The following is a 21,159-nucleotide window of genomic DNA, read 5'->3' as shown; positions in this document are numbered from 1 at the left end:
GCGTTTGCCGCGTAAATCGCAACAACAGTAGTGTTGGGTTGATGTAACAGTTTTCACCGTAAGTAGTGACGTTTTGGCACGATAAAAATTTACAATACACGTTGTGTACACACATTTTATATCACTATGAAAATGAGACGGGATGTATTATTTTATTTGAGTTTAGAGAAAATATGCGCGCGACGTAGTTATATGTCTAAAAATTGATGTGTATCGTGTACATATTATTATTATTTTTTTTATACGTCGATAGCCTGCTGGTCGTCGTAAAAACGATTCGACACACGAATGATCAGAGCGCTCCCCCTTTTGACCCTCGTCGACAGACACTAAAAATATAATATTATTTTCATAATGCGATCCGGAAGGTTCGGCTAAAATTATTATAATATATACATAATATAATATATTATCGTACTTGTACCGCAGCCAATAATAATTAAATTTGTATCACTATTATAAGTACACGTGATCGATTTGATTAACATTATTTGCCGCATTAATAGTATTACTGTCACGATCATCAGCTGCGGTCCGGTATTTAACATCGGAGGCGCGCACACGATATGATCGTAAGGTTATTTGTTGCGCGTTCGCCACCGCCGGAATAAGATGAAAAAAAAAAAATGATTAAAAACTAGTTGTTACGGTAACGCAAGTATATTTTTAACACGATTTATTTAGGTCGTAACGACCACGGTGATGACGGGGTCCGCGTTATTTTAGTGCGTGCCCAACGATATAAAAACATGATATATATTATTATGATTATTATAAGAGTAATACCCTCTACGTAAACGGTACTAAAAGTGAGTTTCCTATGTGGTATAGGTACTCAGCGTATGTACAATATCGCGTGCTGTTTAATTTTTGCGTATTATATTATGTAGGTATTGTTTTTAACTGAAAAAAAAAATCATTAAAAATATGTGAATTTTTACACTCGTAAAAAATCGTTATAATAATATAATATTGATATCATGACGGGTGCAGGCGGGCGGTCGACCGCGAAACAGCGTAAACAAAAAACGCCGTAAATTCGTGTTATTACTTATTACCATATTATATCAGATCGGGTTGTGTTATTGTTTGCAGGCGTTAAGTTTTTTCTCACATTAATCACGGGCACCTAAAATAATATCGCGCAATGTCGTACAATTACAATGATGCCATAGCTACCGAATTTTGAAAATTTAAAAAAAAAAACGTCTCGTGACCATGTCTATACGAATAACAACATCGCCGTTGAACACGTCATAATGTTTATCATTCAAAATAAACAATCGATCGTTATTACGCGTATAGTCGCTACAGCAATTTTATGGCCGACGATGCGGTTTTCGCGCTGACTTGCGATCCGCGGATCTGCCAGTAGTTTCTGATATGATTCGTCGTTGTTGTCCTCTGCATTTGGTAGCTGCAGAGAGCTTCGATGTTTCCCACGATTTGTTTGTTTAAAAAACCGAGTCCGCACGTGGGACGGACCAAAGATAAATGCGGGGGCGGCAAAACGAACCGGTTAGCACAAATCGGGCGATCGACACGATTATTATTATATGTATTGCGGGAATACAAACGGCCAATACTGTTTTCGCGCCCATAGGCGACGGACACGAGTGACGTTTATATCGTATTATTTTAACGCATGTGCGCCGCGGACAAGGTTGGGTTTCCGGTGGTAGCTTAAATTGTATGATGTTTACGGGCCAGGAACCGCATCGTTCAAATCGTCATCCCGTGTAAGAATAACCAAAAAATAAATAACAAATAATATAAAATAATAAAAGAATCTACACGACCCAAAAATTGAAACACGCGGAGGTGGGTCGGGGCCGGACTGGAATGCTTATGAGGCTTTATACACGTTTATTATATTGCCGCGTTTATGGTCGGATTTCCAAACAATTTTCGAAAATCGAAATAAATATTCTTGGAATGAATTCTAGCAAGCAGATGAATTCCCGTGCAAACAATTATTTGTACATGAGAAATAGTCTCGTGGGAACAATATTTATACAGTGGACAACGCAATCGGATTAAAAAAATCGATATCGTTATTAAAACATCGTAGATAGGTGTAATTGATTGTGTTTATCGGATGAAGTGTATAAAAATATGCTGCGAGGATGTGATGTAAATTCCGTCCACAATTGATAAGTAAATGTGTAAATTCCGTACGTTCGTCCGTCCGTCCTTTATTATATATTCTGAGTTATAAATTCTATCTGTGGTAAATGTAACATGTTCTGCAGAAATATAAATACATATTATAATACGTATGTAAAATCCACCTCCGGATAAAAGACCTTTTGAAAATAACTAGATGTTGAAATTCCTGTAACGGATATAACAACGTGATAAATCGTAAGTTCGTATATTATAATATGTATAATGTATGAGAATCATGTATTAACATAGGTAATATGTGAACTTATGTAAATACTATTATATCGGTTGCTATATAATATGTTGGTATTAAGTATTAAACACGAGCCAATAATTATTCGAGTGATTGGCACTCGTTTTTTTTGGTATATACCTAACTATACACTAGTTGAAAACAATATTTTTTTTTTTTACTTGTTAAAAACATAATGAAAACCCACGATATACCAATTATAGGCTACAGACAGTAACTTTTAGGAAAAAAAATTAAGAGCACAATCAACACATTGTATAAAATATAAACATTGAATAGGAGAAATAAATAGTACGTATATTTTGGAAAATATTTTTAATGGAATTTTCATTTCACCCCATGCACGCTGCAGGCATAGTTTAAATATAGGTTTAAATATTAGTCTGTATGTACTTATATATTTGGTTTGTAAATTGTAGGATATTGTAGCCATTAGCCAAACCATTTCTTATTTGGGGGACCCATCAGACACGGGTGGTCTTCCAGCAACATTAAACTACATGACGTGTGTCTGACTACCGGTGTATAAACCTTATCCACACAACGCGGTTTTTCAATTAATCACGATCACAGCACTGGCGAAGGCGGCTAAATAATTAATTTATCAATTTTGTGCGCAGCAATGTATATATTCATCACTACAGCAGTCTTTATAGACATATAGACATATATAGTACGTATGTATAAAATGTATAAGGCGCATGTAGAACTATGGGAGGTATACTAATTATGTCTCGTTTACAAAAAAAAATTGCTGTTATTTCTCTAATGTCGTTTAACCACATTAATTATGTATGCGTTGTTGTTTGCGTTGTTATTTGTGTTATAATTATACTTAAGTTTACTTTGCCATCGTTACTTCAGACCAATCGTAAAGATACTGATAATGTATGATGTGCATGTACTGTTGTAGCAAAATGCTGAATAGACGTAATAAAACTTATAAAATTCAAGATTTAATTATAAATGTTCATGAATATTTAAACCGTAAACATTTTATCCTTCATAAAACATTACAATAATGTACCAAATACTATAATACTAAAGTATTATTAAAATTATATTTGTATTTCTAGTTTTTCGTTGTAATTACTAAGTAAATAATAACATGTTTTTTTTTTTTTTTAATAAACGTAAGCAGTTGAACGTTAAAAATGTAAAATATCCTAACTAGTTTGGTTTAATATAATTGTAAATTATTATTACGGTATGGCCGGTATGCAAATTACAGTTTTGCCTACTATAAACTATAGGTATGTATAATTAATTTTTGATTTTATATTTCTATACGATATAAAATATAAATGTCATCCCTCATCTTACATACGATATTATGAATCTGCCATGATAGATTTTTTAATGAGTATAAAATGAAATGCGTTTAATTCGAAAAAGTTATACTTATAAAAGTGAAAATGTATGACGTATGAAGTTACATAATAATTTATCACTACAAAACACATACATCTATAGGTTTTAAATTGAAAACCAAATTTGTTTTTAGTGATTTTTTTTATTTACGTAAAAATATTTCATGACATCTAAAGACCTAGAAACTATGTGAACGCGTTATGAAAATAATATTACGTTTAATGTATGTACTGTATTACAATAAAATATTTATCGAGTAGTGGCAGCGCCGTGATGCAAACGTAATATTATATTAGCAAATGTGCCGCGTTTTCGCCAATCGATTATACTGTTATACAAATGAAAATAAAAAAATTAATAAAAAAATAACGTTCGCTGCAACCGTCGTCAAACGTACCGCCGTGCCGTCGTCAATAAAATATTAATAACTGTTATCTCTTATTCAGCGCGTCGCTTAATTGTGCTTGTATTATAATAATTTACAATACACGAAGACGGCGGGCGGGGCGTTGCCGGTAAATTAATTATAATTTATCATATTATATATATATATATATCGGGCTCGTATTACAGTAATTTACAACTATCGTTGTTGTAATTAAACCCGTCGACGATTAGTATTAAACACTATTTTATTATCGTTATTGTCGTCATCACACCAGCGGTACTTGAACAATCCTAATGTCCCATATAATATTATTATATTATAATACGATACGGTATAATAATATTGTGGTCATATCGTTATTTTAATATAGATATAATACACAAGTATAACAAGTCTGCGCACAAACCGAACTCGGTCGTATTGTGTGTTATTATTTACACGTAATTATTGTTAATGTGTATATTAAAATATGGATACAGTCGACGCGCACGCGTAATATTAAATATAATTTCTTTGTATGCGTGCGCGTGCGCGTCGGTTTATTAAGAATAGGTATATTGTTATAAATTATAATGATAATATTATAATATTATGCAGCTTAAACGGTCTTTAATATAATGTGATCGTCGTCGCGTAATGCATTATGTGTGGTCATCGTGCATAAACAATAATATTGTGTACCTATATACCATATTATACGTACCAATATTAACTATACATGTCATTATTATTATTATTAGTTAACATACCGATATACCTAACACGATATTCGTTTAATATTATGTAGGTATAAATTATAATATTGAGAAGCAGGAGAGTCACGCGACCGTCGCCGTCTCGATGAACGTCAAAAAGCAACAGATGCAATTGCAGCTGCAGTTGCAACAACCACAACGGCGGCACGACCGTACCGGGTTCGAGACGCTGTTGGACCAACCGATGCCGGTGGCCGAGACGTCACCACCCGGCGGCACGTTACCTTGGTCGACAGCCGTCGCCAGCGACACGGCCAGCCGATACGATCACCCGCTCGGCCGCCGGGGTCCACCGGCCACGATTGCCGGACTGTCAGACGTATCCTCCGACCACACCGGTTCGCCGGCCGAAGCCGACGACGCCACCGCTGCCGTCACAGCCGCTCGTCCTGGCCGACCACAGGACCAAGCGGTGACTACGCCTCCGCCGCCGTCACCGTTGCAACTGCCCAGCCCTTACTACGACAGGAATCCCGTCATCGGTTTCCCGGTGCATCATCACCACCACCACCACCACCACCTCGTCCCTAAATCTCCGACAAACGCCACCACGAGCGTACCGCTGGCCAACGTGCAAAACGTTGGGTACGCCACCGGCGACCAGGACCACAACGATCACTACGCCAACAGATCAAAAGTAAGTGCTGTTCGCAGTTAGGTTAAAACCTCTCGATTAAAAAAAATTGTCTAATATTATCATTGATTTTATAGTAAAATATTTAATAAAAAAAAAAAAGTGTAAGTTCATTCTTTTTTTTTCCATCAGTAAATAATTCTAAACAAAATAGTTTGTAAGGTTTATTAATCATTGGACACCTCCCCAAAAAAATCACTAAAAATATGCCACTGACTGTTCGTACATGTATATTATTAATTTTCGAATAACATCATAGCTATACGTCGTCTGTCGTGTCTTGTGAGTTGTGGCTGTTATCGTAATCTGTTGATTAGCCATGATGGCAATCGTAGTATATCATTCGCTAATCATTATCTAACAGGATAGTTTCTTGAGTAAAATCGAGCTCAAATTTTCCAGAACACGATATAACACAGGACATTGGTATAACTGAAGTAAAACCTGGCTTAATAGATAGTTTAATATCTACTCATTTTCGACAGTATAACGGTTTTTTTTTTATGTTCGTTAAATTAGTTATCAACGACTAATTGGAATTCATTTTTATGTTTATATATATGTATAGGAAGGGACACACGTTCGTGTAACGATTGATTACGTATTAGACTATTTGGTCAATAACGATTATGGGGTTGTTTTGTTGTTATAAATGACGACGTAAAAGGGGTTTTGTGAGTCACGGGACTCTATTTAAAAATATTTGTCCGTTGTACATCGTTGGAAAATTCTTAATAATTTTTTGTTACATGCGTCTCGTAATTGAACTATGTTTGAGTAGCAAATGTTATAGTTTATAAATTAAAATTTATGCCGTTGATTCGATTTTTCTTTAAAATTAATAAAAAAAGTATTAAACTTATTAGTATTTAATTCAAAGTTTCATATTGTTATAAGTATAAATTTTATAACATAATATAATTATTATATTAATTTATTGATATCCATTTCACTGGTTTCATTTTCACTCTTGTTTCTTTTTAAATGCTAAATTGCTAGGTGCGTTTGTTATGTATGTGTAACAAATGAAAAGAAACGTTTTTTGGGTGATAGAGAGGGTGTGAATAGTTTGAAAATCCAAAAAAATAGAATTGGAAATTGGCTTATACATTTAATTGAATTTCATTGTGATTTGCAAATTATTATATTTTTTTTGCTAACAATTCAAAATGATATAACAATTTGTTAAGATTTATAATTCTTTAAATATATCAGACCTAAAAATTGAAATAAAAATAAAATTTGCTAGACTGTTTAGTTAAAAAGAAAATAATACAATATAAATAGTACAGATTTCTAAAAGTATCTATGATTTACTTCTAACTATTTTTCTCTAAGTAATTGTGTTATTTTCAAAGTTGTCGGCTATCGATATATGTCATTTTCGGAGTATTATACAATAATTTTTTTCGCGTTAAATAAACTAATAATGTGCACATATATAATGTATAATGCTCCTAACTTCAGTAATTTAGATATATTTATCAAGTGATTAATGTTATATGTATAATACATTTAATATAAAAATAAAAAGTTTAAATTAAAACCAAAACGTTCATATATTCTAACATCTATACTTATCCATATTTTAATGTAGGCTTGTAATTACTTTTTTTTACATAATTTATTATGTCAATATATAGTATTACTACCAGCGGCACAACTACAAGTCTGGCGATTTGACGGATGGGCGGGACGACGACAAGGAAAACATCAAGCAACGGGACACCGCCGAGTGTCTACAACAGCAGTTGGACGAAGTATTGCAGGCGTGTGCGGACTACGAAGAGCGGAACAAAAACCAGCAGCAGCCGCAGTCTGAAAGCTCCGGAAACACGTCGCCAGGCACAGCGACGACATCAACGACTACGCCACCGCAACAAAACCGGTAAGATACATTTTTACCACATACTCGTGCACTAATTTAATATTATGCAATAATCCGCATTGTGCATAAGCGTTCGCAGACTTCGTTGGCAGGTCTGTAAAAGAAAATAGTCAATCAATTTTCTCTAATACAAAAACAAAATCATACAGTATTACATTATCACTAAAATATAAATGTTAAAAATATTATAAATTATTAATTTCAAAAATTTTTTTTAATATTTTTAAAACTTGTCTCTATAACTTGTTTATTATCTTTTTCCGAGCAGAGCAAATTTTATAAATATTATTATAAACAAGACCAAGACCAAGATAAAAAATGTTGGTATTACCAACAAACTACAAGTTTATGACAGTAATCAGTAATGACATGCTATATTACTCGTATTTTTTTATAGATGTATTGGACATTAGTTTAGGACGTTTAGGTACACAATGTTTAAAACAGAAATATCACACAAACTTCGAAGGAAAATAAAAAGTACTCACAATTAAAATGATACCTACCGTAGTTCGTAATGACTTTTAGCAATTATTTGTATATTCAAATCAAAGTAGAGGTGTATTATGGATAAAATTATCATATTAGTAGAATAGCAATTTTCAACGTCTATCGATTTTGGGAAAATAAAATAATTTTACTAATTTATTAGTATGAAACAACTATGTTATTTTGTAATATTAATTCTAATCGTTTCCAATCATTTCTAATCTTTTACTCAATAATTTTATATTATCTTGAATACTGATCAAATTTAATAACAATAAAAATAATTTCTTATTATTTTCTATATAAATTATTATTTAATAAAAAATAGGTACACTAATGTGTTTTCAGGAAAAAAAAATTGTAAGAGTCTTGCAATGTTGGTCTTCTTTTGGTCTTGATCTTGTAAACCTAATCTTGGTCTTGGTTTTGCTAGGACCAGTGCCATCTTGGTCTTGGTCTTGCTGCTAAAGTCTTGCGAAACCGCAAGACCAAGACCGATTTTGATTATCACTATTGAAAACAAGCCTTTATAAATTATTACAAATAGCCCTTTCGAGGAATATGCAAGCCGGCCATATGTACCATACTATTTCGCCACACACCTATGCGCATTACCCTAAATGAATTTGGGAGTTGCTTATTTTTTTTTTATGCATTTATCATTAGGATAACGTGCATTATTAATACGATTTATGAGATCAAATTAACTCACATTAATGATATTGGTTATCGCTTATTTATAAGGTAAACATGATGATTGATATAATGAATTACGATTCCTAAAAAGGTTTACATTTATTTTGGTTTCGCTGCCGAGTGATATTCTTTTACACGTGTCTATAGAGGACATTTTTTTACTTCTTTTTTTTGATCAAATACAAAAGTATGTTTTATTAAAAATAAGAGTAAAACTGAGCTTTTTATTACATTTTGAGAGATTTTAAATTCTTACCGAGTTTTTTTCCTCAAACTGTCGAATGTTAAAATTTTCTTTTTCCTTGCTTAGTTTATTTAGTTGTAATTTTAACTTTGAAGTATTTTTTGATTTTACTTTATTATTTTAAATATATTAATTTATTATATGCAAATGCGCACTATAATAATTATAATCTATTATGTTTTACCTACTATATGCCTGTATAAATTGATATACTTGATAATAAATTACACTGTGTTACTAAAATATCAAAAATATTTATTATTCTTCGATCTAATATCCTAATATCTATAAACAATTAAATTGTTTAAAGTCTGTCTTGTCTTAACGTATTTAAGCCTGATCAGTGTACATATATTAAGGGTCAATAACTCGCGACCTACTAACTAATTTTGTGTGGTCAATGTGTAGTAAATTTATAATTTATTTATAAATAATCATAGTTAATTACTTTAACGAAAACATTGTTTGTTGATGATATGTGAAACCAATATTTCTAAAATCATTTAGTACTATTGTGTAGTGTACATTTGAAGTGTTTATTACAGAGTTTTAATGTAAACTGCAGTTTTTTAAACACATATTTTTTATGAAAAAATAAATTATAAATAACCACCTTCAATCTTACAAAATAAAAATTATTGTTTAATTGTTTTGTAACCTTTGGTAAAAATTGTTTAAGATTTTTAGTATTCGATATAAAAAATATTGCTAACTCCTGCGCTATATAATAATTTACCTAAAATTACGCGAGTAGGCATACTGTACTGTTACTCACTTTTACTATATTTTTTATTTTTTATTCCAATTTTAGAATCAAAACAAATGGTTCTCTCCCGCGGGATAGCAAGAAATCTGCCACAGAAACATCTTCGCCTACATCACCACTATCGCCAATGACATCGCCACTGTCGCCGTCATCGACGACCTGGCCGTCCGTTACTACCCCGTCTTCTCCCACTATGTCGCCGTTGTCATTGCGCACAGTTGGCGGAGACAGTGATTCAGTATTTTTAGAAAACGATAATCATCCACCGTCACCTGCAGTATGCGGAAGTCCCAGGACCAGAATAAGAACGCTTGTCCCGTCTTGTGCAACTGCCAATGAAGAATTACACTACAGCAGGTAAATTTTTTTGATCAAATTTATAAACATTGGTAATTGTTAAGAATGTAAACCACCCTTTCGTGATCAAATGCAAATCTTATAAGCAGCACTTTTTACTACCGCACTAATACGATAACGCATAAATTCTTCAATTTAATAGTACGTAAAATTAATTAATTTTTATTATGTGTAGGCCTGGTATATTTTATGTGGTAATGCGTCCCTTATGCGATTTTTCATGTACGTTTAAACAAAGTTTGAAAAATTGTATTTGGTTATTTTTCTACATGGCTATGATCTATAATAAATCGTTTGGGCATGTAAAATAATTAAAATAAGTATTTACTACTGATATTGCTGAGAGAAAATGAGAGTGTAGATTTGAGAGGCTTAACATAATTACGGTAAATTAAAACCTTAGTCTGTAAATAATTTTATGTTAACCAAAACGAAATCTTTCAAATCCAAAAGCAATAGTGAATGACATGTATTATGTATATATAATTATTTTTATGATATGAATATTTTACAGGTAAATTTAACATTGATACCGATGTTACCCTAGTATTTTTGTTTCTTGGTCTCTAAGATTAATTGTGTATATCTTGTAACCAGCTAAAGAATTACGAAGTAGGGTATAATAAGCGTTTCTTATGACTTGCGTTGTTCTTAAATATATTATACAACAATTAGCCACTACATTGTTCACACCCGCATTAATACGCACTATGAACTCTTCTTACGTTAAAAACAAATGTTTTTAATTATTTAACCTGTCAATTAATTAAAACAAGTAGAATTATAACTTTTTAAAGTTATTAATTAAAATCATTTTTAATTTTTAAATTACTCTGGCCGTTTAATTGACCAAATGAAGTTGAACGTTATTTAGATAATAATATTAAATTAATTATACTCATTTAAAAGATAAAGTATAACTTAATAGTACGTGGATATTTTTTAAATTTACATAATCTGATTTACTAAAATGAAATTATTTATTGACTTCATTCAATAATTTTCTTGATTGAGTGCAATTGAATAATTGCAATACATTATGGCTTACGTAATTTAATAAGCTTTATCTTAATATATCATTTATACCCGGTAATATAATATATTAACTGTGTCGAGACTATTACATATTATTGGTGATAAATAATTACGTACGTTCCTTGCCAAGTAAATAAACATTTTTTTATCAAACAAATAAATAATTACATATATTAAATACAAATTTAAAACTTAATTCGTTAACGATAATTTTCATTTTTAAATGATATTATTATCATATATAGATAAGTGCAATAATTAACAAACATAAAAGAATAGTTTTTTATTACATTCAGCTTTAAATTTTAAATGATGTCACAATTTTAATGTATCTTTGTATAGCTAAATATTAGTTTTCATTTAGATTTTTGTTTTATACGTTAGTGTTTTTTGTGTGATATCATTTATTTTTATTGTTTTAAGTATAATGTACACAATACACACGACACAGTGTTATACGGGTATTTCTTGTCAAGTCAACATGTTTTATTATATATTTATATATATATTTAATATTTATATGAACATTGAACTAATAATAATAAGCACATGGATAACCGTACATGGAACGACTGTTGCATAAGTAACAACAAATACATGAAAACTATTATAATAATATATAGGTGTATAACTACAGGAACAACTGTAATAATATTTATTTTTTTTTTAAAACGATGTATAATATTATAATATTAGAGCGACGCCCAACAATGGCATCTACAATGAAAGTACCTATACGTCGTAAGCAAGAAACTATATTATAACATATAGTTAAACAAAATAGTGGAACATAATATTTATCATTAATTAGCTTCTATATATTTAAATTTTTCATGATTATATTTAAGATATCAGCTATTATCAACTATTTTTAATTATTCTGACAAAAGTATAATCTCGAAAACACATGTTTTATAAATGCAATATTTATACCGTAACTATTATTTTTTAATCTAGTTTATGATCAATAATAAGTTAGCCATCCAGGCTATACTAGCCCTCTACTTGGATACTTGAAATTTATCGACCGCACTAATTGCATATGCCATCTACGATGAATTTAACGTATTACACATGTGTTTATTCCTGTATTATTATTTGTCTGTTATCGCCCTGCTGTAATATCATTATTAAAATCATCCATACAATATATTTATTTTTAACTAATTATTAAAAATTAAAAAAAAAAAATAATGATCAAATATTTAAAAAACAATGTGTAATTCAATTTGAGATAACAGTAAATAAATTTATATGGTATCACGAGCTCACGACGGAAGCAAAACTTCTAAAATATTAAATACAATTTGTTTAAAAGGACTCTTTTCACTAAAATTTGACCGCTATATGAACTTCATCAAGTAGAACTCAAGGAAATTTCAAGCAGTACCACGACGTTATTTGTTTCATCTATTTTAAGACATCCCACAGTCTCTCCAGAAATTGGAAGTAAGCTCCAAAAATAGAGTCCTCAAAGTTTTACTTATGGTTAACCTGATTATAATGATGACCAACCTATCTATTGAATATTACGTATAATGTCTAGCATTCTGAGAATATTATTCATCGACCGATAATAGAATAGCAACTATAAAATGTATGTATAACGTATGTTTGTGGCATCGTCAGAACCACAACGAGAAAAGACTATTTTAAAATAAGAATTGATAGACAACGTGAACGAACGAAATACACGTGATTTAAAAAGAAATCGATCAGCATCAGCTAGCGTTTGCTCGCTCACCGGAAAACGTTATCCAGAGGTGTTATCTTTACATTAAACATATGGCCTGTTTTTCTTTGGTGCGCATATATATATTAATATTATAATATTATACTTATGCCAAGGCATGTAAGGACCTCTCATTTTTTACGTTTACATTTTATAATTATTTTTTTTAATTTGTATGTGTATTTTAATAACGACTTAGCTTCTGGATATGATAGTGTAATTGTAACGATCCATCTGTTTTTTAATATTATTATGATTTATACAGTGGTGGCAAGAACCAACTCGGTCAAACTCATAACGGCCAACACAGCACCGACATCGGTTTGAAAACGTCGCCGACTACTGCAGATTACTTCCCGTCAAAATCGGCAGACCAGCCATTGCAACAAATGCAGCTGCAGTCGTTGCAATCGACATTTCTCCAATCGTCCCCTCCACCTTCGTGGCAGACGACAACGATGTGGCTGCGTTCGTCACCGTTTGCGACGGATCCCAAAGACGGTGGCTCGACAAAAGCTCCGACGGTTTCATTCGCTGCTGCAGACAGGTTGGCTGAGGCGGCCGAACAACGTAGAAAGTTGCTGGTAGAATTGTCCGCGCATAAGTCTCGGCTGGTCGAATTGCACTTGCGCCGCGAAGAAGTCGATCGAGAGGTGAGTGCATTGTATTGATAAATTAAAGCTTCGTATTTAATTTAAATACATATTACAAATTACAATTATATATTATTGTCATTTGAATCATTTGATGATACTCTCCTGTTATTCAAATTCCAATTGAACGCATTCGTGGATTTGCTCGAGTTGGATCACAAGTGGAACGTCTTTTTTGTGAAGTCCAATATAAACAGTATTATATAGGTGATTGTGTAATAAGTAAATTTATCGTTGGTGTATGTGTGTGTGTGTAGTGTGTGCGCGCGCGCTCGCATACATATGTGTGCGTACTTTTTATCGCATGTTGAAATACATAATATTTCTAACGATGTGTCTAAGATTATTTTTGCTCTAACGAATAATAAACCAAAATTCAGAACAATAAGAGTCCATCTATTTCTAAATATCTAACTAATAATCTTCAACTTTTTTTTACGTAAAAAGACGATTTTTCGATTTTTCAAATTGATTATATAATTATAACGTATTAATATTATTATTATTATTTGTTAAGTACCCACTTAATACTTATATTTCGATAAAAATAAAATAAATTTAAAAGGTCACACAAATACAATTTTAAACTTATTTTTAAGGTTTAATTTTGATTCCTCGTCTTATAATAAGGAAATAACAAATACAAATCTGGTTTAAAAATTTAAATTAACCATTTAATTTATTCTAATAAACACATGATAAAATGTGTTATTCTCAACAGCCGTAAAAAGAGGACGTAAAGTTAAAGATTTTTAAATTATACGAATATACGATTTAATGAATAATCAATATGTTTCGATTCAATTATTTATACACGGTTTTGTGTTTGTATTTTTATTAATCATATTATAATCAGTTTGGATGACGTAATCTTAAATTTTTTTTTGAAAATCTTAAAGGTACGCTTAATACAGTGGCCATGGATTTTATTCATACCTTAATTTAAATTTTTAATACACGTTTATAAATTATTTAACATTTTTTAAATTTTAGTACACTATATGAAATAAATTATTTTTAAAAAAAACTTCAGTTTTAATACGATATACAAAAACTAATGTATTTATTTATGTTTATTTTATTAAAAATATAATATAATTTTAAATGACACCAGGAATTATTTACGTCGTTAATTTTAATGTTAATACCTATTATTAATGTATATCATAAACTATTTAAATAATCAATTTGGCAATGTATATAAATTATTCACAACAGGTTTATCACATAAAATATTTTTGTAAAATTTCGTTATTTTTATATTTTTGCAACATGCGTAAAAATTACACATCAGTTAATTATTTTATAACAATTATCAATGAATATTTTTATTAATATGTATCCAATATGTAACCTTCACTATACCTTTTAAGTTCATATTATTATTAATTATTATTATAAATCAGTGTCAACGGTGTATGTGTTATGTAAATGTCCACATGTGCGTACAATAACCAAATCAACAGATAAAAATAAAATAATATTAACAAATTAAACCAACAACGAATATAAATATATATTTTAAATATAAACATTAAACATTGCATTTTGTTCAAAAGCTTTTGAACTTAAAACTTTAGGATCATCATTTGATATATAGTTATTTATTATTATTTAATTATTTCTGTATGCCTAGTATGTTTACAATTATAAGCACGAGTGTACACTACTTAAATAAATTTTAACCCACTGTGTTTACCAAATAAAGTTTAAATACTAACTTAATGCTGTCCTGATTACATAGTTTTAAATTTTATTATCCATTGGTTTATATAACTTATGAATGAATACTAAAAAAACCTCGTTAATTAAATTTAATTGAGAACAATATTGGTATAATTATAAATTTATAGTCATAACAATTTTTTCTCAAACTCGCAGTGTTTATAAAATTTACGTCGTTGTGTTTACAGTTAATCATCGAGACCGCGTTGTTGCGTGCCGAACTTGATGCTGCCGACGATGAAACTCGCCAGTCGGACAACATTGTAGACGGTTTGGACCGCGCCGTGGCTGATTGCCGGCAAAAAATGGACGCGTGTACTGTGAAACAACAAGACCAGAGGATAGCAGCTGACTCGCAGTTGGCAGGACACCGGCAAACACTTCAAGGGTAATTTATTGTTATTTTATTACTCAAAACTGTAAACTTTAGAACACGATTTTACCCTCACTATCAGGAAGCAGTGGCTAAGGGAACGACCATAATTATTTATATTCAAATAACGGAAAGCTAATAAAAATGTGATGGTGCCTAGGAACCTACAATAGCCGACAATAGATATTCACTACCATCGTTTGGTAGGGGGGGGGGGGACAATTATAATAAAACTAGTCACAAAAAATATCACAGCAGAAATAAATGTAAATATGTTGATCGGTTAGTAATATGTACCTACCAACATTTAATCAAAGAAAAATCTATATTATGTATTTCGATTTGAACTATTATTGTATTACATTAACTTCTTTCATAAATTAGTACTTTCAATATTATATGAATAGGTTCAAGTAAATATTATTCATGACGTTTTGTACTTAAATGTTTTGTTTATACTGAATTGTAGACAACCAAAGTGTTAAATGCACTATTTTAGGATTTCAATATGGATCAAAGTAACGTAGGTAAAAAATAAAACTTTTTATAAATTTCCATTCAAAGTTACAGTCTCATTTAAAATATTTCAAAATTAACACTACCCAATAACAATGGTTAGGGTGTCATAATATTTTCAAAAAATAATCTATAATAATAATTTTTAATAACTAGATTATAGTAGAGTCCAGATTGAAAGATTTCCTTTCTATTAACTTGGTCTTATATGTATAATTCATAATATAATATATTTTTATTTTTGTGAATTAACTTTTATCTAATTTTCTTGGTGTACTTTGATTTGAATTGTAAATATACAGTTTAAAAAAATATAGATAAAAGAGTATGGTTGGATGACGAAATAATTATATTTTTTAACAATAAAACTAGTATATCGATTAGTTTTAAAAATTCAGTAATTAATTATGTATATGGTGTTATAAACAATTTATTTTTCGATTCCGATGGTTATTCTGATAATAAATATTTGTTTTATCAAATTTTTTCAACTAAATCACACGTGTCAATAATATTTTACTCTCATTTGCATAAAGATTTTCGAAATACTAAAAGTATGATTATTTTATCTCAATTTTATTTCATAGAATGTTTAAGCTATACTTATTTAAATATTTATATGAACTATGATAAATTGTATATGCAATGAATAATAATTGAAACATTTTAAAAGATATATTGAAGAAAGATGATACGAAAATGTTGACAACATAGTAATGTTTTTAATCAAACATAATATTTATTAATTTACTGTTAATCGTTTGTCATATTTATTTTTTTAGTATGATCATTAAAAATATAGGTAGTTAATATTTATACTAAATGATATAAATGTATTATTATGGTTTAATATACATAAATCAACTTACATTAGGTATGGGATAAAATGATAAATTCGGATTGTTCAAAATATTTTTGGGAAAATGTATAAGTAGTAATAAAACCTTCAACATTAAGGCTTGAAATTATTAGCAGTTTTTTAATTAGCTTGTAACTCAAACAAATTACAAAAAGATAAGAAATGTTTAACTTACATTTTTCTTTATTAACTTGACTTATCGAGCATTAGTTAACTCGTTGAGTTTTGGTATTTTGTATATAGTCATGATTATACAGAAATAAAATATGCTTGTAAAATGTGTTCGTAGTTAATTTTTTTGAGAACATTTTTATTCATCTCTCAAGCCACTCCTTTATAATAGTTGTTCCACGATTACTATATCGTTTACCTATAAATACTTCTAGATATTGTGTTGTCGTTTATGCTACTTCCAATATTACGCTACCCGCCCATCACCCCATTTATAAAATCTAATTACAGTGTCTATATAGTATACAGTATACACCCACAATTTATTACAATTTACATATTGTATATGCACTTTATAATTATATATAGCAATATGCTTTGATATATTATAAATTATAATATACCAATAATCGTTTTAGGTTACGGAAACGACTAGAATCGATCGAGGACAACGACGTGCTGAAAACTGAAATACGTGCTTCCATTGATAAACAGACGGAGCTGTTGGACGCTGAACAAAAGGTAAGACATAATAATAATAACATTAAAAAATAATATAATATTAGAACATACGTCATTATATTGTAATAAATCATAAGTATAACGTCACGATCAATAACGATTTTTTTCACCCTCAATAATAGTATATTATATTTACGAAATGCTGGTATGTGTCTTGCAGTTGTACGAAGATGTAGAGTTCGGATTGCTGGAAGAGGAGGCCGGATGGCTGGCCCGCAGGGAAGAATTGCACAGGGACCGGGCCGCTGCCGTGGCGGTTAGACGTGCTCGACGGGCTCGTGCCGAGTGGTTACGCGCGCAGCTCGATCAGCTCCGAAGCGTCGGTGATGACCAGTTACGAGCACTGCGGGCTGACATAAATACAGCGACATTGTCCATCCAACAGGTATTTATAGCACTTAAAGTTTGTTTACTTAGTATTAATTTTTGTTTAATATTATTACAATTTATAAGTCATACAAAATATAATAATAATTTAGATTTTTCAAAATAAAAAAAGTTAATCACGGAATTATTATTATTTAATATTAAATAATAGAAATATGACCGTCATATTAGTATCAAGATATCATTTAGACGAAAAAAAAACATGTTTTAACTATTTATTACATTGTTTGGATAAATAAAAAACTCAGCAATTGTTTTTCCCAATCGTATAGACATTTAAAGCTCTCTGCGACTAACAAGTATAGGTTTGATTAAACATTGCCGGATCCTAATAAATAATATATTAAAAATAACAATTTCAATAATACAAAATAAATTATTTTGCTTAATAAACAAGTTTGTATTCTTATCTTCCAGAAATCTTAACTTACCCAAATAAATTGTTCCCCATATTGTTGTAGTTAATGTAACTTGTTATTTAATGTCTTGTATACAATAATATTGTGATTGTAGGGTCACAAAAAACTACAAGAGCTGGACGCCGCTGCAGCCAGCACGACGGCCGCAACAAACATTATATCAGACCAATACCATCGTCCTCATCAGTTTCATAAAGAAATGCATTCTATGCAGTCAGCAGCGGAACATCAACCTCCCAAGTCTTTGGAATGGTCGTGGGACCAACATATAAAATCTCCCATGTCGCCGAGGACACCGTCGTCGTTGTCGTGGGATTTGCAGCCGTCGAGGTCACCGTGGTTTTCGACAGCTACTCCCGTGACGGAAGACACGGCGGCAAACAATATCAACAGCTTGATGAATGGTAGCATGACGACGACATGCTGTAGTAGTATAGGCAGCAGCGGTGGCGAGGTAATTATTATGTTACTGCGGTTACTTCCGGTTAAAATATCTGTCAGCCGCGGAACTAACCTCCGCAGTTATTTGAAGCGTTCAAAGGAGGATAGTCGGCGATACTAAATTCTTGCCGATACTATCCTTCTCGTCCTGTTCAAATATGTTTTTATGTAGTATTTTATTATAATTATCATTATGCACAAAATATATTGTACGTAAATTATGAGATTCCATTGCCTCGGGCGACTTAATTAGTTTAACGTTTTCGCGTTGTCTGTTATGGTGCAGGACGATGGCTGTGCCCGACCGGTATCGGATGACTCTATTTCACGAATGTCAATGTCGACTATCTTCGACGGAGGGGCCACGATCAAACTCCGACCTAAGAACAAAACGTCACCGTCGGACATCACTAAAGTTAGTATCGCACGCGCCCATTTAATATGTGGCGCTGATTATACAAGTACACGGCTGTTATAGGGCTTCATAAACTATATATTATACATATACATATACCTAATATAGAACCATCTAAAATAATTATTATTTTCGACGAACAGTAATATCGTTTTCCCGTTGGCGGACGCTCACTGCAACTGTGCGTCTTTCTCACGCGTGACAATTTTTATTGCAATGATTTAAAACACCATTCGTTTTTTGTGTTACTTTTGCAGAGGCCGTTGACTAGATATCTGCCGATCCGGTACGACGACGACGGTTCGACCGAAAACCCGGTAGCATTCGACTTGCGCGCGCACATTGAGTCGGCAGGACATCAGCTGGACGACGACAACAACGCCGGCGTCGACCGACACTTTTGGATTGACAGCACGTCGTGCCGTGGCTATTTAAAAAAGCTTTCCGGTTCCAGTGGCAACAATAATGCGCGCCGAAGCGGCCGGAAGTGGCTGAAGAGATGGTTCGTGTTCGACAGGCAGTCGAGGACTCTGTCCTATTACCGTCGCCAATCCGACGCCGCCAATCAACGAGCAGGCGCCGCCGCAGCCGAGAAGAAAACCGTGCCGAGGGTGTCTATCCGTTTTCAGGTGTGTGTGTGTATTTGGTAATTTTTCCGAAGTGTTTTCTCGATACGACCACGACTTGCGCGTATTTCGTTATATAGCTATACCACGTTTATTAATCGATGTGAATACGTTATTTAATTCAACGCGCGTCAGCCTTTTCGGATTACACGCATGGGCTTAGATACCGAAGTTTAAATATGAAACCGCATTACCGATAATGTGAATATTTTTTAATTTCAAGCCTACTATTTTATTCCATGATATATAGGATTCGTGTATTATGTTATAAATAATTTAAAAATTATAAATATCCACAAAAAACATAAAAATGTAATTAAATTTGACAAACCAAACTCAATATTTACTGCGCATTAAAAAATGTGTATACGTAGTCGCGTTACAGCCGGATTAACTAACTTCCGAATTAACAGTAAATAATATAAGTTATCAATTTTTCACAAAATATTATATAATTATCAGCATATAAAAAATACTTTAAAAAACTATTGAATACTATGTATTCCAACCATCATTTTTATGATTTTATTATGATAACGAGTGTTTACTTTTTTCAAGCTTTATCGCCAAAAAATAGGTTTTATTTGTGTAAAATACTCTCTCAGGGTATTGCTCGAATTTGCATAGTCACAAGATACGAGTACGTTTTGGGAAAGTGTACGCAGTTTCCTACCATGTCATGTACCTACACTCGCATCACTTATTTTATATTGGTATTGTTACAATAACACATTATTTTTTCCGGTGTGTGTTGATATGAACAGGACATCCAGGAAGTATATGTCGATCACACAAACAGCATCAAAGGACAGGGTTGCGCTTTCGTGGTAAAGACAGCCCAGCGGACGTTTTACCTGTCTGCGGCGACCGGCCAAGCGGTCAGAGTGTGGGTGGATGTCATATTCACAGGCGCTGAAGGGTACCAGGAGTACCGAAAAGCTTCGACCGTTAACGGTGGTCAATGAGTTCTACAAACGAAATCCTAACCTTTCCCTTGTCTGTGGACTAATTATATTATTATATTTATTTTTATTTTTATACGAGGTCGTCTAATACGGCCGTGTTAAATTTTTTTTTCAACAAATATATTGTAGTTTTATCCATTGTACCTACCTACCATTATATGTTATACTTACATTTAAATGATTGAAATGACTGTAATGCGATTGATAGTATTTATATATATTTTTTTAAATTGTTATTGACTTTGGAGCGGCTGTCGAGTTGCGAACAATTTAATCTATAGACTGGTTATAATAAATATCGTGTACACCTATA

The 21,159-nt window shown here is 31.6% G+C and overlaps 1 protein-coding gene across 1 annotated transcript; it reads left to right on the top strand.

Annotated features, from left to right (window-relative positions):
* LOC112596196 (mediator of RNA polymerase II transcription subunit 12) lies at positions 1-21,159 on the top strand. The gene is made up of 12 exons (XM_025341687.1): positions 1-58; positions 4,966-5,570; positions 7,211-7,455; positions 9,696-10,007; positions 13,040-13,427; positions 15,341-15,540; positions 17,491-17,593; positions 17,754-17,978; positions 18,494-18,853; positions 19,127-19,255; positions 19,513-19,884; positions 20,646-21,159. Exons 2-12 carry the CDS (start codon positions 5,019-5,021, stop codon positions 20,844-20,846), a joined length of 3,087 nt encoding a protein of 1,028 aa, XP_025197472.1. The 5' UTR covers positions 1-58; positions 4,966-5,018; the 3' UTR covers positions 20,847-21,159.

This window comes from Melanaphis sacchari, unplaced genomic scaffold (assembly GCF_002803265.2).
Source record: "Melanaphis sacchari strain LSU unplaced genomic scaffold, SCAv2.0 Contig30_pilon_pilon, whole genome shotgun sequence".
In the NCBI taxonomy this organism is placed as follows: Eukaryota; Metazoa; Arthropoda; class Insecta; order Hemiptera; family Aphididae; genus Melanaphis; species Melanaphis sacchari.
The sequence above is the reverse complement of the archived record's forward strand: the minus strand, read 5'-3'. Positions and strand labels throughout refer to the sequence as shown.